Below are 25,758 nucleotides of genomic sequence, written 5' to 3' on the forward strand. Positions count from 1 at the left end.
TAATTATGTGTGAGAAAATGAAGACTCTGTAACGGCTCACTTCAAGATGAAAGCTCACACCTGGTAAAGCTGCCACTCACAGGCTAAATTAATCTTTTTCAGATGGTCATACAGCTAAATATTTATATGTACTACAGAATTCCCTAGTTTATATTTAAAATGAAGTATATAATGATATTCATAGGATTATCTCTTCTTTTGTCTGATGGAAAAGAGGGCTAGAATTCAGTTCAGTACTCTGTGTAGATCCAAGGCCTCTGGCTCTCTGGCCCTGTGCAATCTGAAGCTCTATTATGTTGCCTCCCATGTTGCACATCTGGTGGACTGGATGATGGGTTCTCAGGGTACCACATTAGCCAGAGTTCCCTCTGACATCCTCAAGGTGCTCCTGTCAGATTTTATAACTGCACCAGCTGCCCCACTTTCCCAGCAGATGTATGTTGTGTGGCAGTTCACACATGCTTTTTTAATAGGGTTGAGGCAAACCCAGATCTTCTGTTGAGGTTTAATTGCCGCTGTTACTGACCTGGTCAAGCTCAATGCCAATAATATCTGGCTGCTATATGATATCTAAAATTTAGGTAAAATCTTTCAAGATGGACACCTTAAATCTTTACAGCAATTTGTTACAATTCTAACAAGTATTTGCAGCTGCACCATACTGTGCATGCACAGTTCAGTAGAGACTATCCACATATTTAGACTTTTCCACTCAAGACCATGCTCCCCAAACTGGGTTTCTAAAAATTGATTTCCATCTATTGTTATCTAAATTCTGGCGGTGTTCTCGCCTTTAAAACGGATTGGAAAGCGGAATTGGGTGCTGAGGCTGTTACCCCACATTTTATATATCATCAGGTTCACTATGATCTGACTCATCATCTACTGTCTAATTTTAAAATAGGCCTCCCTGACATTACCACTTGACCGATGTGTGGATTGCTTGATAGTGGACTTTGGCATTTGCTCTGTGGCTATACAATACACACAAGCGCCAGGAATGGTTGAATTTGAGATGTTTTTAACTCCCTCTTTTTTCCTTTTGCGCATGTATGCGTTTCTCTTAAATTTTGCTAAGACAGATGTACAGTATTGTTCTTCTGAATGTCATGATCTTCTTACTATATTTGTGTTTTGAATGATGATAATTGTTGTCCTCTCTTGAAAATGAATATGACCACTTGATTCTGCAAATACTCTAAAGAACAGTGGTTCTCAAACTGTGTGCCGTGGCACCCTGGGGTACCTCAGGGCACTTGCAAGGGTGCCTTGGATTGGTGGTCCAGGACCAATTCAAATTATTTATGCCCAATGTAATAGGCAAAACCAGTGCTGGTGGCCGTCAAATCATAAAATATGGGGACTAACAGAAGCAATCTTGTCCCTTATGACAGAATTGAACCTAAGGATGACATAAAAGTACAATTAATTTAATTTAATATTTCTCAATAAGAGACTTTTGGCCTATGGTTGCTGTGAAAGAAATTCTGATACTCTAGAGCGCTGTGATTCTAAAAAGTTTGGGAACCACTGGTAAAGGAGCAATAATAACGGATAAGAACTCTGTGTAGGCTATGAGCAAACAAATGGAAATTTGGAATCTGTACCTGCTCTTGTTCATAATTTCAGATCTTTCTGAACCTGCCAACTCCACTATGACCTAAAACCATCCAGAGAGGCAACACAAATACATTGTATTAGGCCACGCACCATGGACTATTTGCAAGTATTACCATACTTCAGTTATTTGACAGGGGAGCTCTGGCAGGAGATAAAGGGATTTGAGAGTGAAAAGAAAACAAACAATGAAAGTGGTGTAATGAGCTCAGAAAGCAGACTAGCTCAGTTCTATCACTGAGACCATGTATTTCTTGAAATATAGATTTTTTTTATAATGTATACATCCATTAATATTTAGCGGAGGATTCTGAATGCAGCTTGTACTTAAGGTGACCCACAGGTATGTATTGGCTTTTGAACACAGACTGCTGAATTAAGAAATATGATATAGCAAAGTGTAGTGCTGCATCATAATCTACTATATTGTTGCATTTACTATTCAACAGTCGAAGCTTAGGGCAAAAATAATCGCTCAGAAAATTTGTTCCAGACTGCAATTCTGCCTGGCTGCTGAAATGTATCAATATAGCACTGATGACCAAGTGGTATAAATTGCTATATCACTACCACTTACTATAATGTGCTAGGTACAGTACCAATAAAATAACATGACTGAATTCATTTAAGGTATATTTGACTAGGGTGTGAACATCTTTTTGCATTCAATCTTTATCACATGCTTGTCCAAAATGTCACATTTTTGAAGTAGTCAAGGATACAACATCCTGTAGCCAAACATATATTAGCATATTCACAACACAAGAGTGCATTTCAGATCAGCACGCTGATTTTGTGATGCCTGCTCGTATGATTATGTGAGGACAGTGCTGCATGTGATAGAGGCCGTGTCACAAATTGAGGAAATGAGATGAGCAGGATCCCCAACAACTGGGACTAGTTATGTGAAGGTCCATTCAAATCAATACGTGGGCAAACAGACCATTTTATATGCAAGGGACATTGCGTAAAAGTTGACAATTACAGAGTCGACAGTCAAAATGTCAGCTGTGTAATGTCGACAGCACAATGCACACGCAGTAGTAATGTGATTTAAAGCATAATTTACATTATAACTGTAAACATGATGCATCACCATCAGTTATAATGCAGAGACAGCATGCTTTAAATGACATTACTACTGTGTCGGCATTGTGCAGTTCACATTACATGGTCAACATAGGTTACTATATTAAACTTCATTACCCATTATACAGTAATGACGATCACCAAAAATAAACTTGCTCATCCAGAATGCATTTGATATCCACCTGCGCGCTTTCAAAATGTAATTACATAATTGAATATGTAATATTATATAATGAAATCCCATTCTGAGGGGTCGATATGGGCGGAATGTATCTAAATATAGTGGCTAAGAATATAGGTTGACACCAACTTAAATAGAGGGCAGCACACTGCACCCACTGCATCATTATACTGCATAGAAAACCTGTTAAACATCTCAGTTTATTCATAACCCTGAGAAATTGATGAATGTGTATAAAATATTCAGCATATCCCTCAACAAGCCCTTGTGTGTCTTGGCACAGGAGCACACCATCTACATAAAGCCATATCCGCGGCGGGATATAATGCCGCCCAAGTTCGGCGGCTGTCTGGGATGCCGGCTGAACTCAGATTTTTTTAAAGGGGTAGTCACTTACAAAGCATTGTTTTGCCTTGTAAGTGATTGCCCCTTTAAAAAAAGTCAGAGTTCTGCAGGCCTCATGCACAGCCGCCGAACTCGGGCGGCATTACATCCCACATATACTGTAGTCCTCAAAGCCATGTCAATAGGTGGAGTTATGCATCATTAGACCAGCAGCTCAATGGTTAGCGCAAATAGGAGAATACGGGTGTATTATAATATGATCCATTTGGAAACTTATGGCTACACCCAAAGTCACTGCCCATAAATAATGCCACTCAAGTAAGTTGAAAACCTTGGCTGGTATATATATAATTGTGCCCCCATTGTCGTGCTGGTATACAGGAGACTCAAGGACTATTGTTTTTTTTTTTAAATACCTTTTCCACTAAAAACCCAGGTCTAACCAGAGTAATTGCATACAGGTTTCAAGCTGGGAAACAGCGGCCTGAACCCCCGTTCACACTGCAGACTGGACCCGGGTTAGTGGCGGGTCTTTCTTCTACCGGTGCTTGGGGAGGACATCAACTCCAAGCGCTGGCAAGCCAGCTCTCCATAGGGTTTTTGGTCACTGGACCAGGGTTATTTTTCAGGGATCCTTTTCCACTGAGCCGCGACCTGGGTTGACCCAGCACTGACCCGGGTTATTGCGGCAGTTGAAAAGGGGTATTATTCTGCATTGACATATCCATCTCCTCCACTTACAGGTTGTTGAGGAAAGTTATACACATGGTAGACAGCAAAAGAATGATGTATGTGATATAACAGAATTGGTTAGCAATCAACAAGTGAGGGATCGCGATAACTTAGATCGGGAGTTAACCATTGTCTCTTTTGTTACTATTTTAGATTGCATACTGTAGTTTATTATAATTATTCTGACTAGCTGTGCTTGGTATTGTAGAGTGTGCATCGGCACTAGATTTTCTCTTTCTTTTGTTACATATACCAGCATATGACAATGCTGGTTATTGTCACAGAAGAATAAAAAAAAATCCCTCTGACTAGCATACAACAAATTTTTATTAGTATAATTCATAAAAAAACAGTTTATATTCCCACTGGCACACCAAGAAAAGATTAGAAGTCTCAGGAAGGCAGTTTTCAGATAAAAGCGGTCTTACAGTATATTGTGGCAAACTGCTCTGGCACCAGCTGCTCAGAACTTAGGACTTCCTATAACCTGAAATAGTGTTGTTGACTCTCTTATAATCCTTCTGTGCACCCCACATTATAACTGTAACCACAGTTTACTTGTTTATTAGAATTCTGATTTCTACATCTTCTGTGGAGTTGACATGACCTTTTACACAATCTATCCATAAAGGAGTAATTTTACTGGTATGCTCTATGCAAAACAACACGTTGAATGATGCGTTTGGTCTCAAACCATACAATTTACTATTCTGTGGCTTGGGCGCTGAAAACTCATAACCTCTATGCCACCAAACTCCATGTGTTATTCACCAAACCATATACTGTTTAGTCCAAAATCTTAACCATCAGTGGAGCCAGTACGCTGCATACCATTTACAGCACAGCTGTCATGTCACTCAGTGATCCATGGTGTCACGGCCCAGCTCCACAGACATGCACACCACCTGTCCCCACCCGCACTGTTTGTTCCGTCGGGCTGTGAGAGGGACAGAGCATGCAAAGCAGCCGTACAACGTAAGCTGTGAGATCACGGCACACCACATTGTATCGCACCCCTCTGCGGGAGTTGATACTGACTGTTCTAATCTGAGTCTCCACTGCCTGTGACTGCATATTGGTAACTATCTACCTACCACTTTTTACAATATACTGAACATCGTTGTTGGAGTTAGTCATCCAGTCTATTCATGTCTAATGAAGCTGATTATTAGCTGACAGCAAATCCATTGCTCCATTACTGTATATGCAATTTGTTCACCAGCTTATACTAAATAACATTGCGTCACTTATTGCCATTATGCACTAGTTGTTATGGTGCTTTAAGTTTTAACTTTGTATATACCCCTGGGAGGTTTATTAATTAATTGTTGCAATAAATGCCTTTAAACTGTATATATTTTTTTTTAATACATTGTTTCATGTATGTATTATTAAGCGTCACCTGAGTATTTAATATTAACCAAAAATTAAAATGGTGAGGAAGTAAAAATGTAAATATTTGTTTTCTCATAAGGGGCAAAAGTTTTAAATACAAAAAGGAGCACAATTCATTATTTACTTAATACAAATGGGGCATATTTCATTGTCTATTTTACATAGGGGGCACATATTATTTATTTATATGCAGGTGGTACTACAAATTAATTTATTATGGGACCAACAATTGTAGTTCGTGCAAGTACTTGTGGCCCTACAAGGGGTGCGGTATGGTATATTGGCGTTCGGGATGCCGGCGGTCACATGACCGACAGTGGCATCCCGCACTGACGGTCCTGACACTGGATGTGGTAAGTATTCTACCCCTTCCCCAACCCTAACCCTCCTCGTGTGTAGCTATGGCTAACCACCCCCCTACTGCCTAACCCTAAACCCGATACTTACCTTTGGGACATCGGATTGATAAAACACCTATGTTGTTTTGGATGCCCTTTGATAAGTTGGTATTGGATACAGATACCCCTTGATTGCAAACTCTTACCTGTAGCTGGGTGTGATAGATATGTTAAAGCCCCCATAGCCATAGAGAAAGGCAGGGTGAGAGCCATCCAATTTGATGCCTTTTTTATGGACAATAAACATTGGTATCTTGGTCCCATCTTTGCTAGGGTAAAACTCCTATGACACAGATAAAGAAATTTGCTTTATTCACTGAATATATGCACGATGAAAAATATGCAATTCAAAATGTAATAAACAGATATGAAATTACAATAACGTGTATTATTATCCAGCACCATATTTGCTTTTACATGGTTCCTCCTATTTTTAATATACAACACAGGTGAGAACAACATGATTTTACTAGAAATGAAGAAACTGTATGTGATTATAGAAATGATTTTGCGGCCATGGATTGGGTAGGAAGAAGTAATAAAATAAATTTTTACCCCCTTTTCAAATGTACAGTATATTAGTTACACAGCTTGGCCAGGAAGATGGGGATTGTGAAAACTATGTTGAATGCTAAAATCACAGCTTAATGTTCACTGGGTGTGGCTCAATGGGTCGACCAGAAATAGGTTGAAAGTCAATAGGTCGACCCCACATGTCTATATGAAAAAGGGAGACAGAACAAAAGGTCGACAGGTACAAAAGGTTGACACAAGTTGTTGTTTTTTGTGTCATTTTGTAAACTTAACCACATGTAAACCAAATTAGTGGAAACGTGTACCATGTGGCGAGCGATTTTTGCTCTTCATGCGTCAGGCAAGGTGCCTCGCTCCAATACTACTGCGCACAACACAGGTTACTATTCCCAATCATAGTCCATGCGGACGGAAAATTAAAAAAGTTTAAATAAATGTCGACCATATGTGTGTTGGCCATTGTCATGTCGACCATTTGAAACGGTCGACCTAAAGCACTGTCGATCTTTTACATGTTAACCTAATGCATATCAACCTATTGACTGACTGTCAGCCTAATGAATGTCGACCTATCATCCGGAACCCATTTTCACTTGGGAGAGAGCATTTTATTCACAATATAACAGAGGTATGGTGGAAGGAAGCCCAGTCAAGGAGCAAGGCATTAATTAGGCATGGTATTTGCTTAAGGCCTGACGTGTCCATCTACAAGAGTACAGTATATTCAGCCCACATCGTGATGAGTAATTGGGATTTCTTTAAGTCAAAAGTAATATTACTAAATAATACCATGTGTATTTCCACCCTGATTGTAACCAAAAGCTACTGTATACATACATACAATTTGCATCCATGCTTCACACCACTGAGCATTGGTTACTTGCTTGACAAATAACGGATCCTAAATTACAGGGAATAAGCATTGGCAGTTCATTTTTCTTTTTTCTCCACTACTTGTACATAATTTTACCTGACAAACTCTCTTTCAACTTGATCCCTACACTCTGACCAAGATCTGAGCCTTTGTTTAGCCGCCATCCGGCGGAGGTTAGGGTTAGGTTGGGGGAGGGGGTGGGACAGGTTAGGGTTAGGCACCCATGGGGAAGGTTAGGCAGCAGAAAAGGGGGGGGGGGTTAGGCTTAGGCACCACAGCAGGGTGGTTAGGGTTGGGCACTAAGGGAGAGGTCAGGGTAAGTAGGCTGCGGGAAGGGAGGGTTATGGGGTAGGGGAGAATAGCCCCAACTCACACCTGTCAGCATTGCAGTCTTCGGGATCCCGTCGGGATAACAGGCTCCCGCAAATCATACTGAATGTATATTATCTATGTACCAACATGTAATTAAAATTTAAGCATAACTTTAGTGTTGGACTTCATTATTAGTTATATATACAGCGGACATCGAATGTGATTTGACTGTCTTTCTCCTGGTCATCTACAGGTAACTACATTTTCAACTCTTCTGCAGAGCATTGCGACTAATTACTGCCTTGTAAAGATCTATGCTTAGGTAACCACATTTTCCACACTGATATAGGTATCAGAGATCTGCTATAGGGGGTAATTCTGAGTTGATCGCAGCAGCAAGTTTGTTAGCAATTGGGCAAAACCATGTGCACTGCAGGGGGAGCAGATATAACATTTGCAGAGAGAGTTAGATTTGGGTGGGTTAGGGGCACTATGTGTGTCATTATGTGTAAAAGGGCATTAATAATGTGTGGCATATGTGTAACAGGGTACTACTGTATGTGTGTCATTATGTGTATAGGGGCACTAATAATGTGCAGCAAATGTGTAGGGGGCACTGTGTGTGTCATTATGTGTATAAGGGCATTAATAATGTGCAGCATATGTGTAAGGGACATTATGGGTAAAAGGGCATTAATAAAGGTTGTCATAATGTGTAAGGCACATTGGGGGTAATTCCAAGTTGATCGCAGCAGGAATTTTGTTAGCAGTTGGGCAAAACCATGTGCACTGCAGGGGAGGCAGATATAACATGTGCAGAAAGAGTTAGATTTGGGTGGGTTATTTTGTTTCTGTGCAGGGTAAATACTAGTAATGTGCACCGGCAATTTTTCGGGTTTTGTGTTTTGGTTTTGGGTTCGGTTCCGCGGCCGTGTTTTGGGTTCGAACGCGTTTTGGCAAAACCTCACCAAAATTTTTTTGTCGGATTCGGGTGTGTTTTGGATTCGGGTGTTTTTTTCAAAAAACCCTAAAAAACAGCTTAAATCATAGAATTTGGGGGTCATTTTGATCCCATAGTATTATTAACCTCAATAACCATAATTTCCACTCATTTTCAGTCTATTCTGAACACCTCACAATATTATTTTTAGTCCTAAAATTTGCACCGAGGTCGCTGGATGACTAAGCTAAGCGACCCAAGTGGCCGACACAAACACCTGGCCCATCTAGGAGTGTCACTGCAGTGTCACGCAGGATGGCCCTTCAAAAAAATACTCCCCAAACAGCACATGACGCAAAGAAAAAAGAGAGGCGCAATGAGGTAGCTGTGTGACTAAGATAAGCGACCCAAGTGGCCGACACAAACACCTGGCCCATCTAGGAGTGGCACTGCAGTGTCATGCAGGATGGCCCTTCAAAAAAATACTCCCCAAACAGCACATGACGCAAAGAAAAAAAGAGGCACAATGAGGTAGCTGTGTGACTAAGCTAAGCGACCCTAGTGGCCGACACAAACACCTGGCCCATCTAGGAGTGTCACTGCAGTGTCACGCAGGATGGCCCTTCAAAAAAATACTCCCCAAACAGCACATGACGCAAAGAAAAATGAAAGAAATAAGAGGTGCAAGATGGAATTGTCCTTGGGCCCTCCCACCCACCCTTATGTTGTATAAACAGGACATGCACACTTTAACGAACCCATCATTTCAGCGACAGGGTCTGCCACACGACTGTGACTGAAATGACTGGTTGGTTTGGGCCCCCACCAAAAAAGAAGCAATCAATCTCTCCTTGCACAAACTGGCTCTACAGAGGCAAGATGTCCACCTCATCATCATCGTCCGATTCATCACCCCTTTCACTGTGTACATCCCCCTCCTCACAGATTATTAATTCGTCCCCACTGGAATCCACCATCTCAGGTCCCCGTGTACTTTCTGGAGGCAATTGCTGCTGGTGAATGTCTCCACGGAGGAATTGATTATAATTCATTTTAATGAACATCATCTTCTCCACATTTTCTGGAAGTAACCTCGTACGCCGATTGCTGACAAGGTGAGCGGCGGCACTAAACACTCTTTCGGAGTACACACTGGAGGGAGGGCAACTTAGGTAGACTAAAGCCAGTTTCTGCAAGGGCCTCCAAATTGCCTCTTTTTCCTGCCAGTATACGTACGGACTGTCCTCCACCATTCTTTCAATGGTGACAGAATCATATGCAGTGACAGAAGACGACATGTCAGTAATCGTTGGCAGGTCCTTCAGTCCGGACCAGATGTCAGCACTCGCTCCAGACTGCCCTGCATCACCGCCAGCGGGTGGGCTCGGAATTCTTAGCCTTTTCCTCGCACCCCCAGTTGCGGGAGAATGTGAAGGAGGAGATGGCGACGGGTCACGTTCCGCTTGACTTGACAATTTTCTCACCAGCAGGTCTTTGAACCTCTGCAGCCTTGTGTCTGCCGGAAAGAGAGATACAACGTAGGTTTTAAATCTAGGATCGAGCACGGTGGCCAAAATGTAGTGCTCTGATTTCAACAGATTGACCACCCGTGAATCCTGGTTAAGCGAATGAAGGGCTCCATCCACAAGTCCCACATGCCTAGCGGAATCGCTCTGTTTTAGCTCCTCCTTCAATGCCTCCAGCTTCTTCTGCAAAAGCCTGATGAGGGGAATGACCTGACTCAGGCTGGCAGTGTCTGAACTGACTTCACGTGTGGCAAGTTCAAAAGGTTGCAGAACCTTGCACAACGTTGAAATCATTCTCCACTGCGCTTGAGACAGGTGCATTCCACCTCCTTTGCCTATATAGTGGGCAGATGTATAGGCTTGAATGGCCTTTTGCTGCTCCTCCATCCTCTGAAGCATATAGAGGGTTGAATTCCACCTCGTTACCACCTCTTGCTTCAGATGATGGCAGGGCAGGTTCAAGTGTTTTTGGTGGTGCTCCAGTCTTCTGTACGCGGTGCCTGTACGCCGAAAGTGGCCCCCAATTCTTCTGGCCACCGACAGCATCTCTTGCACGCCCCTGTCGTTTTTTAAATAATTCTGCACCACCAAATTCAAGGTATGTGCAAAACATGGGACGTGCTGGAATTTGCCCAGATGTAATGCACGCACAATATTGCTGGCGTTGTCCGATGCCACAAATCCCCAGGAGAGTCCAATTGGGGTAAGCCATTCTGTGATGATCTTCCTCAGTTGCCATAAGAGGTTTTCAGCTGTGTGCGTATTCTGGAAAGCGGTGATACAAAGCGTAGTCTGCCTAGGAACGAGTTGGCGTTTGCGAGATGCTGCTACTGGTGCCGCCGCTGCTGTTCTTGCAGCGGGAGGCAATACATCTACCCAGTGGGCTGTCACAGTCATGTAGTCCTGAGTCCGCCCTGCTCCACTTGTCCACATGTCCGTGGTTAAGTGGACATTGGGTACAACTGCATTTTTTAGGACACTGGTGACTCTTTTTCTGACATCTGTGTACATTCTCGGTATCGCCTGCCTAGAGAAATGGAACCTAGATGGTATTTGGTACCGGGGACACAGTACCTCAATCAAGTCTATAGTTGGCTCTGAAGTAACGATGGATACCGGAACCACATTTCTCACCGCCCAGGCTGCCAAGGCCTCAGTTATCCGCTTTGCAGCAGGATGACTGCTGTGATATTTCATCTTCCTCGCAAAGGACTGTTGGACAGTCAATTGCTTACTGGAAGTAGTACAAGTGGTCTTCCGACTTTCCCTCTGGGATGACCATCGACTCCCAGCAGCAACAACAGCAGCGCCAGCAGCAGTAGGTGTTACACTCAAGGATGCATCGGAGGAATCCCAGGCAGGAGAGGACTCGTCAGACTTGCCAGTGACATGGCCTGCAGGACTATTGGCTTTCCTGGGTAAGGAGGAAATTGACACTGAGGGAGTTGGTGGTGTGGTTTGCGTGAGCTTGGTTACAAGAGGAAGAGATTTACTGGTCAGTGGACTGCTTCTGCTGTCGCCAAAAGTTTTTGAACTTGTCACTGACTTATGATGAATGCGCTGCAGGTGACGTATAAGGGAGGATGTTCCGAGGTGGTTTACGTCCTTACCCCTACTTATTACAGCTTGACAAAGGCAACACACGGCTTGACACCTGTTGTCCGCATTTGTGTTGAAATAATTCCACACCGAAGAGCTGATTTTTTTTGTATTTTGACCAGGCATGTCAATGGCCATATTCCTCCCACGGACAACAGGTGTCTCCCCGGGTGCCTGACTTAAACAAACCACCTCACCATCAGAATCGTCCTTGTCAATTTCCTCCCCAGCGCCAGCAACACCCATATCCTCATCCTGGTGTACTTCAACACTGACATCTTCAATTTGACTATCAGGAACTGGACTGCGGGTGCTCCTTCCAGCACTTGCAGGGGGCGTGCAAATGGTGGAAGGCGCAAGCTCTTCCCGTCCAGTGTTGGGAAGGTCAGGCATCGCAACAGACACAATTGGACTCTCCTTGGGGATTTGTGATTTCGAAGAACGCAGTTCTTTGCTGTGCTTTTGCCAGCTTAAGTCTTTTCATTTTTCTAGCGAGAGGCTGAGTGCTTCCATCCTCATGTGAAGCTGAACCACTAGCCATGAACATAGGCCAGGGCCTCAGCCGTTCCTTGCCACTCCGTGTCGTAAATGGCATATTGGCAAGTTTACGCTTCTCCTCAGACGCTTTTAATTTTGATTTTTGGGTCATTTTTTTACTGATCTTTTGTGTTTTGGATTTTACATGCTCTGTACAATGACATTGGGCATCGGCCTTGGCAGACGACGTTGATGGCATTTCATCGTCTCGGCCATGACTAGTGGCAGCAGCTTCAGCACGAGGTGGAAGTGGATCTTGATCTTTCCCTATTTTTTTGACCTCCACATTTTTGTTCTCCATATTTTAATGCGCACAACTAAAAGACACCACAGGTATACAATGTAGATGGATGGATATACTACTAGTATACTTTATGTATGACGACGAGTGACGACACAGAGGTAGCTACAGCAGTGGCCTACCGTACTGCTATATACAGTATTATGGACCTGGTGGACACTGTCAGCAGACTGCGTTTATAGTATAAAGAAAAAAAGTCACCACAGGTATACAATGTAGATGGATGGATATACTACTAGTATACTTTATGTATGACGACGAGTGACGACACAGAGGTAGGTACAGCAGTGGCCTACCGTACTGCTATATACAGTATAATGGACCTGGTGGACACTGTCAGCAGACTGCGTTTATAGTATAAAGAAAAAAAGACACCACAGGTATACAATGTAGATGGATGGATATACTACTAGTATACTTTATGTATGACGACGAGTGACGACACAGAGGTAGGTACAGCAGTGGCCTACCGTACTGCTATATACAGTATAATGGACCTGGTGGACACTGTCAGCAGACTACGTTTATAGTATAAAAAAAAAAAAAAAGACACCACAGGTATACAATGTAGATGGATGGATATACTACTAGTATACTTTATGTATGACGACGAGTGACGACACAGAGGTAGGTACAGCAGTGGCCTACCGTACTGCTATATACAGTATAATGGACCTGGTGGACACTGTCAGCAGACTGCGTTTATAGTATAAAGAAAAAAAGACACCACAGGAGTGTTTTTCAGGCAGACAAACGTATACTGGTGGTCACTGTCAGCAAAACTCTGCACTGTACTCCTGCTATAGCTGCTCCCCAGTCTCCCCCACAATTAAGCAGTGTGAGCACTCAGCACAGTCAGATATATCATGCAGCACACTAAGGCTGAGCACAGATATGGTATGGAGCGTTTTTTTCAGGCAGAGAACAGATAAAAAAAAACTAGCAAAACTCTGCACTGTACTCCTCCTGTCCTAACAGCTGCTCCCCAATCCTCCCCACAATAAGCTAAGCAGTAGCAATCAATCAGATCAACTAACTCTAAGGCTCTATAACTAAACAGAGAGGACGCCAGCCAAGTCCTCTCCCTATCAATCTCAATGCACGTGTGAAAATGGCGGCGACGCGCGGCTGCTTATATAGAATCCGAATCTCGCGAGAATCCGACAGCGGGATGATGACGTTCGGGCGCGCTCGGGTTAGCCGAGTAAGGCGGGAGGATCCGAGTTTGCTCGGACCCGTGTAAAAAAGAGTGAAGTTCGGGGGGGTTCGGTTTCCGAGAAACCGAACCCGCTCATCACTAGTAAATACTGGCTGCTTTAGTTTTACACTGCAAGTTACAATTCAGTTTGAACACACCCCACCCATATCTAACTCTCTCTGCACATGTTATATCTGTTTCCCCTGCAGTGCACATGGTTTAGCCCAACTGCTAACATATTTGCTGCTGCGATCAACTCAGAATTAGGCCCCTAGACCAAAAGTGTCAAATCTACTATTTGCAGATTCTTGTCTGTGTGAAAGGAATAACTTATTTTAATTGTTAGATATATGGCATGCTGTCATGCCATGGTTGTTTGTTTAAGCCATTTTATTGCTATCCATTGTAGGGGGCGTGCTTTGGGTGCAGATTCTAATTATTGAGAACATATGCATTGTATCTCTATTTACGTTTCATTCCATAGGCTGGGGCCATTTAGGATGTGCATATTATCTAATTGCATGCTCATCAAAGTGTGATTAAAATTGAAGCAGAACTTTAGCATTTAACCAAAGTAAAACAGTAAGAACATTCTATCAACAATCAGTAATAACTGCTTTAAAACAAATATTCACTTACTCTTCACAACAAGCACCTGGGGGCATATGTTATGGAGTACAAGTTTGCCAGAGGTGCGGGATGCCAACTTTTTTTAACACGCCAATCATTTACAATACATGGTTTTGCCTTGTAAATTATTGCCACTTTAAAAAAACCTCTGATTTCATCTGGCATCCCGCACCTTCGGCAAACTCAGACCCAATTACATATGCCCCCTTGCGGTCTGTAACCTGGACACTCAGCACTACAAGAACTTGACATCTATTTGTATTTTACATTCAGTTTTTCACAAACCCCTGAAGGTGTATCTATATCAATGTCATTTTGCCATTATATACTTGAAGTCCTGTCTGAATTACCATTGCTTTTTTGCCTAACGTCATATCTTCTCATTCCTAACAGTCTACTTCAAAATTCTATTTCTGTACCCATAAAAGTTACACTGCTTAATACTAAATTTTTGTTGTTGAGCATACACATTCACCTACAATTCTACAAATCTAGTGCTCTGTCTTTCTCATACAGTCTCCATTCGTACTTCCAATTTTCCTCCCCCTACTTAACCCATCCACACTATGGGGATTATTCAGAGTTGGTCACAGATTTTGCTATTTTAGCAAAATCTGCAACCACGAAAACTGCATAGTGGGGGCCTCCCTGCCACCATGTTTCCAATGGCAGGAAACACAGGCGTCGCCATCAGCTGGCCCCAAAAATAGCCATGAAATGCCTGCGTTTCCTGCTGTCCTCCCCTGGACACCCACCACCTGTTAATAATAATGCAATCACATACTTCCGGGGATTGGTCGTGCACGGAGGCCGTGGTGAATGCGCAGTGTCCTGAAAATCGTCCGTTTATGATTTTTGGGACACAGCGATCAACTCTGATTAGCCCCATATGTCCGGGTTTTTTTTTCAACTGCCCCCTTCTCCCCTTCAGTGTCTAATCACTCAGTTATCCTTCCCTCCTAGTCTCTACCACCTCCTCCTCCCACTCTCTCCCCTACTTTGTCTGCCTTCTTCCCCTACTCCCCCATTACCTCACTTTCGTTCTCTTCTCCCCACTATGGTCCTTCTGCCAAACCACTAAGCCCTGCTTCCTCCCTCCTCTGTGTCACTTCACCTCCATCCATATCACTCTAAACTCCCTCACTGCCTACCTCCTGCCGGTTCCTTTCCTAGTTCATGAGTCCGCACCATTATTACACTCTCTTTATCCTTGCCCTCCAAATTAATTTCACCTCAATGCTACAGCAACCCTGATAATCTCATACATCTCTCCCACAGACTCTCTACCTCTCTCTTTTGCCCTTTGGAATGACAGAACTGGTCCCCCACCCATGACCTTTTCATCTCTAACTCCTTGAATTCCCTAGTCATTCCGGAAACCTGGATTTCCCACTCGGACACCATTTCTATCACTGCTCTGTCCTCATGGGGCCTCCCATTCTCACACAACCCCTGGCCCATGGTGGTGGTGTTGGGGTCCTTCTATCCTCAAATAACTCTTTTCCATGACATTCTCCTACATTTGAGGTCCATGCTATATGCCTCTTTCAACCTCTTCACCTTTGTGTAGCTGTCATTTACCATCCCCTTGGTACTCCCTCCAAACTCCTCAACAACTTTTGCTTTCTGGCTCCCTCTCTTCAGATCCTCCCTCAAAATACTCTGCCTCTAAACTCCTCACCCTCACATCATTTGGTCTCTCTCAATGGACTTCCATAGTTTCTCATATGAGTTGGCACTCACATGATCTGGTCTTCACTCACTATGTTGATTTTTCAGACTACTCCAATTCCCCCTCTCTGACCACCACCTGCTCTCTTTTCAACTTATCACTCTCTGCTTCTCAACCTTAGCCTTTTGACTACCATCAGTAAGCATAACATTGAGGCCATCAACACTGTTTCCTTATCCTCCCTTACTTCTGCTCTTGACTTTGTTGCTCCAGAAACCACTATTCACCTCAATTCTGGCATTCTAAATTCACCAGATATCTGCGCCTTAGTTCACATTAGTGTACTTGGGATTAGTATTTTTCTAGCAAAGGAATTAGTATATAGTTGCATATACGCATAATCATGCATGGCAAGGGTAACAAGAAATATGATGTACTTCTTCTCAGTTCGGCATTTTAGTTGGTAGTGATTTTGGGAATGGAAGCCATTTATTCTCTATTTAAAAATGCAAGCCATAGAATTACTAACTGAACTTGGCACTATCTGAGGGAACAGTTATTCAGTTAGCCAATGAACCCCCCCACCCCACCTCCCTCTGGAATATTCAATTGTCCCTGAAGTGCGGCCACCGGCTTCACTTATCTGTGACATCTGCCGGGGCCAGGCAAAAAAAAAAGAAAATCCATGAAGACTAGTACCATCAGCCCTGTTTTTTCACATAAAACAAAAGTTAATGTCCGGGAGCTTATCCCGGATCCTATTCTTTTTTGCATAATTCAGTGGGAACAACTGAATGTCATCTTGGATTCTCCTATGTTAAAGCATAATGTCTTTCTATGGTCACGAAACTCCTTGCAGACTTCTAATATTCATAAATGTTTCAAAAGGGTTGATAGTAATGCATATTACGGTAAAAGTCTACACTACGAGACTAATATTGTTGGACAGACCAGTTGCTGGTGTGGGGCAGCGCAGTCCAAAATCGAATAGGGGCATCACACTAATCCCCCTCAAATGCTGTCAAACATCGCCAGACAGGACACACTGTCAGGATGAAGTCACCGGGAACCAGGCGCAGCAGCAGCAACAGACAGGACGTTGGATCATCAGCCCACCCCAGCCAACAAACTTCTATTGGCTAGCTATTTGGCCACCCTATCTATGACTGGAGACGAGCAGAGCGTTAGTGAGCCTATAGATGTTTGTTAGCTACGGAGGCTGGGCTGATGGTCCGATGTCCTGTCTGCTGCACCCGATCCCTGGTGATTTCAACAGTGATTCCGGACAGGCGATATCGGGCAGCATCAGGTGGGGCAGTTGGTGTGGCCCCCCTAATTTAAACTTTGGAGCACGCTGCAGGCCCCACCACCACACCCGGCACAGAATATATATATATATATATATATATATATATATATATATATATGTGTATATATATATATATATATATATATATTTATTTATATACACATACACACACACACTTTATTAGCCCATGAGAAACATTTTGAGCACTTGAAGTAGTACATATTCTGAAGATAAAACATGTAGATCGTTTTTATTAAACCTAGATAGTAACTTGATAAGATTATTTACTGTACATTTAATTCCAGAAAATAAAATAGCAGTCTACTATTTTATTTCTTTTGGGAAACACGTCTCACAACAAGTTTTTTAATGATACAACTTAAATTTAAACAAGAACAATAACATCTTGGAGGAGATTCTGTACATCATATGCAGTGTCGAAGCCTTGGGTGTGAAAAGCTCCTGCAAGTCACAGTGAGCTAATTACACGGAAAGAGAACCTCAAGAGAGTCTAAATAAAACCCTATCTGCCATGCTCTGCCCTTGTTCAAGATCACTCATTACACACAGAGGAAAACCTGTACTTGCTTTGTCCTTGTATAGAACAGTAGTCCTAAGTAAAGCTGAGAGAAAATCTATTCAAAGAATGCTTCTGCTTATTTAAACATGTTACACTTATGTTTGGGGCAGCTACTTACACTGTCTCTTTCAAGACATTTCTTAATAGAGGGCTTGTTTTATTTATATGCCTTGAAATATGCTACCTTTTGCTGTTAAGATTATTTGATCAAGAGACCTAAAGGAAAAGCAGAGATCCAATTACACATGAGCAGCTAAAGAATATAAGGGCATACTGTATTTACAACACGTGGGTACCCCCATGAAACATCCGTTTTTTTCAAGTATTATCTCGCAAATATTTAATGATAAATAGGCCCCATAATATTTAGTGTATTTGGTGCAAGACAAACAGTATAGCTTAAGAACATAAGGGCATACTGTATTTACAACACGTGGGTACCCCCATGAAACATCCGTTTTTTCCAAGGATTATCTCGCAAATATTTAATGATAAATAGGCACCATAATATTTAGTGTATTTGGTGCAAGACAAACAGTATAAAAACTATCTACATTTTGGAGTCCAAAAGTTGTGCGCCAATTGTCTTTCTGGGAAAGAGCACCAAAAAGTCTAGTTATGGATCTGCTTTGAAGAGTTGGCGGAAAATCCTTGGCTTTAAAACATCTTTAATATGAGTATTTTGTACTTTAAAATGCTAGCTAGTAAAGAAGTCTTAAAAGGACAGATGCTTTTATGCAACCATTCTAGGTCTATGGGGGTATTCAATTAATGCCTAGGCGAAAAAGCTGCACTTTTCGCTATTTTTTTTTAGGGCAAATGGGGATTCGCCCTATGCAATAGCAGGGCAGTTTTTTTTTCCTAGGCGAAACATTCGTCAGGACCAAAAAACATGTGGATCGGCGAGTCCACATATAGATAAGACCAAAAGTTTAAATCCCTGCGCTGGATAGTAAAAGCAGCAAAATGATATATTCCAGTGTTATCAGACTGGAAAAAACACCAAAATGAATAAAGTGGGAAATAATATCACATGCGCTAAAACACTTGATGGTACAAAAATTTAATTTCAAACCAGTCTGATACCAAATGTCCAAAGTCCATTAGTTGTGGTCTCTACTGGATTTTCCTAGAGTTATAAAATCTCCGTGATAGATAGTACATGTAAAAGAAGAACACAAATTTGCTCCAATGTGTAGTATTTCTTTAAAAGCTAACATGAAGGGATTCAAAGTTCTAGAAGATATATATGTCCTCCATTCCGTGTTAAATATCGTAATATGGGGCCAACCAAAGTGTACGATGATCACAAGAAAGGATGCCCACTCTCAGGCTTACATAAAACAGTGAAGTAACATGCTCATAATAAAGGTATCTTTACGCTCTATGCTCCAGAAAGGAAAAAGTCTCCTAGTAGCTCGTCATCTGTTAATCAAGCTTACATGAATGCTTACTTGGGACAGGCGTTGTAGATTCACGTAGCAGTTTTTTTTTTTCCCCGCATGAGTAGTGTTATTCCACAAAAACAAACCATTTAGAGGATAAAAACAGACTTTTAATGTTAAAAAAATAAAAATAAAATACAAACACGGACCAAGATACTTTACACGGGTAGATGTAACATTCCCACACAAAGGTTAAGTAACAAACAAGGGCCCAATTGCTCTCACCACTCTGCTGGGTGCCACAAGTAAAGTTCTATATGTCCTCAAAAAAAATGCCACCAACGCGTTTTGACTACTTAAATCTTCCTCAGGGTGGTAGTGGGATCACAGAGCAATCTATATAAGCCCTGTTTGGTCCCGCCCATTCATTATAGTAATGTGGGATATCAATACATATATACTACTATTGATGCAGGTTTTTAAACATACTGATAAAAACAGACATTCCTCTATTTTAAAATGTGCTGAGAAAATGAAAATGACAATTTAAAAAACATAATATACATTAATTATATGTATTCCTTATTAACTTCCGTTTTTTCCGGTTTAACGTGACAACGCAGCTTTCTTACCAATAAGGATTGCCGTTGACTGTGCACTAGAGTATACTTTGGGTGCTCTAGAGACAAATATTGTTAAACCGCAAGCTTTGTTTGTATTCAATCAAATAACCGGAAGTGTTGCTGACGAACTTCCGCTTTTTATGCGTTCCACCGGCTTCCGAAGGCGGAAGTATACGTTCCATGGGGCAGGGGCACTGACAAAGGATGAATTATATATAATCAACGCAATATAAAAACATGGTGCCCACATTTTATAAATAATACCAGCTAAAATATATAAAAACGGTAAAATAAGTACCATGTAAAATTATCACCAATCATTTATAAACTAAGGTATCAAAAATTACAGAAAGCACCAATAAGATTGCTATTGACTGGGCACTAGAGTATAATTTGGGTGCTCTAGTGACTGTACTATTGAAATGCAAGCTTTGTTTGTATTCCATCAATAAATGGAAGTGCCAATGACGCACTTCTGCTATTATGCGTTCCACCTGCTTCCGAAGGCGGAAGTATGTATTCCACGGGACGGGGGCATTGACAATAGCTGAATCATATATAATAAACTCAATATATATACATACATGATACCCACATTTCATACATAATACCAGCTCAAATATATAGAAAAATGGTGGAATAAATACCATATAAATTAATCACCAATGAATTAAGGACTATGATATCAAAACTAATGAAAAATTAAAAAAAGCACCTCAAACACAGTTCTAGATTAACCCTAAATTGAATCAGGGTTGTTTATATCCTCAATATATGTTTGTATTCAAACGATGAATGGAAATACTGAAACACTAATGTGTGTTCCACCGGCTTACGGAGGAGGACACTGAGAAAGCGGTAATATCATATAGATAATAGAACTTCTACAAAGTAGACATGAGTGTATTACAGGTTGAGTATCCCTTATCCAAAATGCTTGGGACCAGAAGTATTTTGGATATCGGATTATTTCGCATTTTGGAATAATTGCATACCATAATGAGATATCATGGTGATGGGACCTAAATCTAAGCACAGAATGCATTTATGTTTCATATACACCTTATACACACAGCCTGAAGGTCATTTTAGCCAATATTTTTTATAACTTTGTACATTAAACAAAGTGTGTGTACATTCACACAATTCATTTATGTTTCATATACACCTTATACACACAGCCTGAAGGTCATTTAATACAATATTTTTAATAATTTTGTGTATTAAACAAAGTTTGTGCACATTGAGTCATCAAAAAACAAAGGTTTCACTGTCTCACTCTCACACAAAAAAGTCCGTATTTCGGAATATTCCGTATTTCGGAATATTTAGATATGGGATACTCAACCTGTATAATAAATACCATGTTCAAAAAAATATAATATAATGAAATAAAAGTTATGATGTCATAACTCATGTAAACTACAGAAACCACTTTAATTCAAATTCTGCATTAAGCCCAAAAGGGACCAGGGTTTTCATATCATAAATATATGTTTGTTTCATTTCTGTTTGTGCTAAAAGGGTGCTAGTATCTTTTTTCTCCAATTCCCATTAAATTTCTTGATGCCAATAAACAGAGATATGGACTTCAATGAACATTGATGTTTTTCCTCAAAGTGATTTAATAAATTATGTTTCTCAAATCCTTCTTTTATATTGCGTGTGTGTTCGCCCCATCTTTCCGGAGTGTTCTTGATGTGCATCCAATGTAAATTACAGCTGCACTGGATCAAATACAGGCAATTCTTGATAGGGTACTTCTTACCACTGCCTGTTGCTGTAAATTCAGTAACCTTCCTTGGGGTATCTTTATGGGATCTACACATGATACAATCGCCACACCTATGAAAACCTACAGTTTACACTCTGCTTGGTTTCTTCTCTGGGAGGGCACTCTTTACTAGACGTGATCTTAAGTTGTTAGCTTTTTTATTTATGAATTGAGGTTTCTCCGGGATGATTCCTTCAAGGAGTGGATCACTTCTAAGAATGTACCAATGCTTTATTGTTTTTTCTATATCTCTATATTGGGTGTTATATTGAGCAATGAACAGAATTTTTTTGGCTGGCATGACTGTTTTAACCTTAAATTTCAATAATGTGGTCTGTTCTGTATTACGTATCTTAAAGTAGGCTAGATGCATCATCGTTTGGAGAGTGATAAAATGGTGAGTGAAAAAGTACCAGCCAATTCGATCCTAACTGCCATGTCACAGGCTGTGTTTGAAAAATGGCAGTTAGGAGCTGATTGGCTGGCATTTTTTCAATCACCATTTTATCACTTTCCAAGTGATAATGCATCTGGCCCTGTATCTTCCATTTCCTCATCATTATAGCCTCTCTCCACAAAACAAGTTTTCATATAAGATGCTTGTTCATCAAAGGACTGTATATTCGAGCAATTCCTTCTTATCCTTTGTATCTGACTCCTAGGGATTCCTTTGAGCCACGTCGGATGATGGTTACTACTTCTCGAGATATAGGAATTGTTGTCAGTAGGTTTAATATAATTTTTTGTCCTTATGGTGTTATTTTCAACATATATGCATAGGTGCAGGAAGTGTACTTCTTTAGTACTAATTTCAAACGTAAGAATGATATTATAAGTATTTGTGTTTAAACACAATCACAAAAGTTTTCAGATCCTCCTCTTCCCCTCGCCAGCTGAAAAGGATATCGTCTATGTATCGTTTTCACAATATAATGTTCTCAATGTAAATGTTATTCCAGACAAACAGATCCTCCCAAAACCACATAAACATATTGGTATAGGCCGGGGCAAATCTTGTGCCCATAGCCATGCCCTGTACTTGTTGGTAATAATGATTCTTAAACCAGAAAAAAATTGTTATTAAGGAAGAATTTTATGAATTCCTTCAGAAATTCCCTCTTTGTTTCTTCAATGAAAAAGATCATGGAAACAACCGAAATTGGGGATATGAGAATGAACAGAGAAAGAAAACCTTCAGAACATATAAGAACCAATATGAACAAAGAGGAAATGGCTCAAGAACAAATCAATATGCAGAGAAGTACAACAATTAGAAGAAACAATTTATTGAATCACTTTGAGGAAAAACATGAATGTTCATTGAAGTCCATATCTCTGGTTATTGGCATCAAGAAATGTAATGGGAATTGGAGAATGAAAAAAAAAAAAAAAAAAAAAAAAAGATACTAGCACCCTTTTAGCACAAACAGAAATTAAACATAAATTTATGATCTGAAAACTCTGGTCCCTTTTGGGCTTAATGCAGAATTTGAATTAAAGTGGTTTCTGTAGTTTACATGAGTTATGACATCATAACTTTTATTTCATTATATTATATTTTTTTGAACAAGGTATTTATTATAATACACTCATGTCTACTTTGTAGAAGCTCTATTATCTATATGATATTACCGCTTTCTCAGTGTCTGCTTCTGTAAGCCGGTGGAACACATATTAGTGGAACAGCAATTCCATTCATCGTTTCAATACATATATTGAGTATATAAAACAACCCTGGTTTCATTTAGGATTAATGTAGAACTGTGTTTGAGGTGTTTTCTTTAATTTTTCATTAGTTTTGATATCATAGTTATTAATTCATTGGTGATTATTTTATATGGTATTTATTCCACCGTTTCTATATATTTGAGCTGGTATTATGTATGAAATGTGGGCACCATGTTTTTATATTGAGTTGATTATATATAATTCATCCTTTGTCAGTGCCCCTGTCCCATGGAATGCATACTTCCGCCTTCGGAAGCTGGTGGAATGCATAAAAGCGGAAGTGCATCAGCGACACTTCCGGTTATTTGATGGTATACAAACAAAGCTTGCGGTTCAACAGTATTAGTCACTAGAGCACCAAAATTATTGTCACGGTAACCCGGAAAAAACGGAAATTAATAAGGAATACATATAATTAAGGTTTATTATGTTTTTTTAAATTGTCATTTTCATTTTCTAAGCACATTTTAAAATAGAGGAATGTCTATTTTTATCAGTATGTTTAAAAACCTGCATCAATAGTAGTATATATGTATTGATATCCCACATTACTATAATGAATGGGCGGGACCAAACAGGGCTTATACAGATTGCTCTGTGATCACACTACCACTCTGAGGAAGACTTAAGTAGTCGAAACGCGTTGGTGGCATGTTTTTTGAGGACATATAGAACTTTACTTGTGGCACCCAGCAAAGTGGTGAGAACAATTGGGCCCTTGTTTGTTACTTAACCTTTGTGTGGGAATGCTACATCTACCCGTGTAAAGTATCTTGGTCTGTGTTTGTATTTTATTTTATCATTAAAAGTCAGTTTTTATCCTCTCAATGGTTTTGTTTTTGTGGCATAACACTACTCATGCGGGGAGAAAAAGAAACTGCTACATGAATCTACAACGCCTGTCCCAAGTAAGCATTCATGTAAGCTTGATTAACAGATGAAGAGATACTAGGAGACTTTTTCCTTTCTGGAGCATAGAGAGTAAAGATACCTTTATTATGAGCATGTTACTTCATTGATTTTTTTCCCCCCAAAAAAGTTTGTTATTGACAGGTAAACCTCAAAGTCATTCAAATGAGAAACAACATGTATTACATAAACACATTAAAAGAAAAAATACATAAAGTCGTAATAGTATCTATAATGGTAATAGTGCTCCACTTAGACCCCAAACGATATCAAAACTACACACTAGAGGAAGTAACTAGGTATCGTATAACAATAACAATAGGCTAGTTGAGTATTTAAGAATAGTGCGATCAGAAGGGGGCTGTGGAATCAAGAGTCTCCAGAATATACCATTTAGTATCCTTAAAACAGTTTCGTAGAGCCTCCTTTATGATCGGGGGAAGAGTTAGGACATAGGGTAGCCAAATATGAAAGAATTGTGCAGTCATTTTTTCCTTCTGTAAAGTGGTGTTAGTCCAGTCAAGATGAGAGATCCTAGGGTGTAGTAGTGAGATGGGTATGGGATCGGCAGAGATCCACTGGGAAAGGATTGTCTTCTTAGTGCCAGCTGCTAGTTTAATTAATAAAATGCGCTGTCCTTTAGACAGTCTGACAGGGGAGGGTTTCGGATATATGCCCCAAAATGCCCATGTTTTAGTGATATCAAACTGTATCTGTAGGTCTGTTCTGATATATGACTGGAGTGCTTGCCAGAGAGCCTGCACCTTAGGGCAGGACCATAGACAATGGACCAGATCTGCATCTGGGGCAGCACATTTGAAGCAATGGGATGAACAGGCAGCCCCGATAAGGTGTCGCAACTTTGGGGTGACATACGCTCTATGCAAGATTTTCTGATGCATTTCTGAATATGAAATTGAACCCAGTGTTTTATCCAAGTAGGTGTTAGCCTCTAAAATCAGTTTCAGAGAAAGATCCGGAAACTCCAGTCTCCATTTCATGAGTCCCACTGAGCCAGATTCTATGTTTAGTAAGGTGCGAGAGTGTGAGTGTATGAGGGCTGTAGAAAAGCAACTATTCGCGTTCAGGCGTAGGGTTGTATCCAGATTGTGGGATTTATCCTGTAATGGAATCAAGGACAGAACCCTTTGCACATAGCTACAGGCTTGGAGGAACGGAAATAATGGGATCTGTAAATGTGGAAAACGTGCCATAACCTGTGAATGTGTAAGCAAGGATAAATTACCAGTGTCCAAAAAATGATGAATGTATTTCAGACCTCCGTCATACCAAGTATGAAATATGGGAGAAATTGTGTGGGGTTTAAAGTCTGGGTTACACCAGAGAGGTAAGAATAGCGACGTGTGTCGTGATAGTTTAAGCTGTGAGTGGACCAACCGCCAGGCCGCACAGGTAGAGGACAAAAGTAAATTGTTCTTTACATTATGTGGCATGGAATTGGGAGTTGTGTGTAATAGGGATACCAGATTCCAGGAAGGTGCAAAGGATTGTTCTAAATATGTATTAGCATATGTGTTTTGTCCGCCGATCCAGTCCAAGGCAATCCTGT

At 40.8% G+C, this 25,758-nt stretch overlaps 1 protein-coding gene across 1 annotated transcript in view; it reads right to left on the reverse strand.

The window, feature by feature from the left end:
- PREP (prolyl endopeptidase) overlaps nt 1–25,758 on the reverse strand; it is a 354,821-nt gene that overhangs the window by 36,621 nt on the left and 292,442 nt on the right. The window contains exon 11 of the mRNA XM_063917051.1: nt 5,904–6,040. Coding sequence (XP_063773121.1) covers nt 5,904–6,040 — 137 coding nt within the window. The remainder of the gene's footprint in view (nt 1–5,903; nt 6,041–25,758) is intronic.

The sequence above is a fragment of the Pseudophryne corroboree genome, chromosome 4 (genome assembly GCF_028390025.1).
Source record: "Pseudophryne corroboree isolate aPseCor3 chromosome 4, aPseCor3.hap2, whole genome shotgun sequence".
NCBI lineage: Eukaryota > Metazoa > Chordata > Amphibia > Anura > Myobatrachidae > Pseudophryne > Pseudophryne corroboree.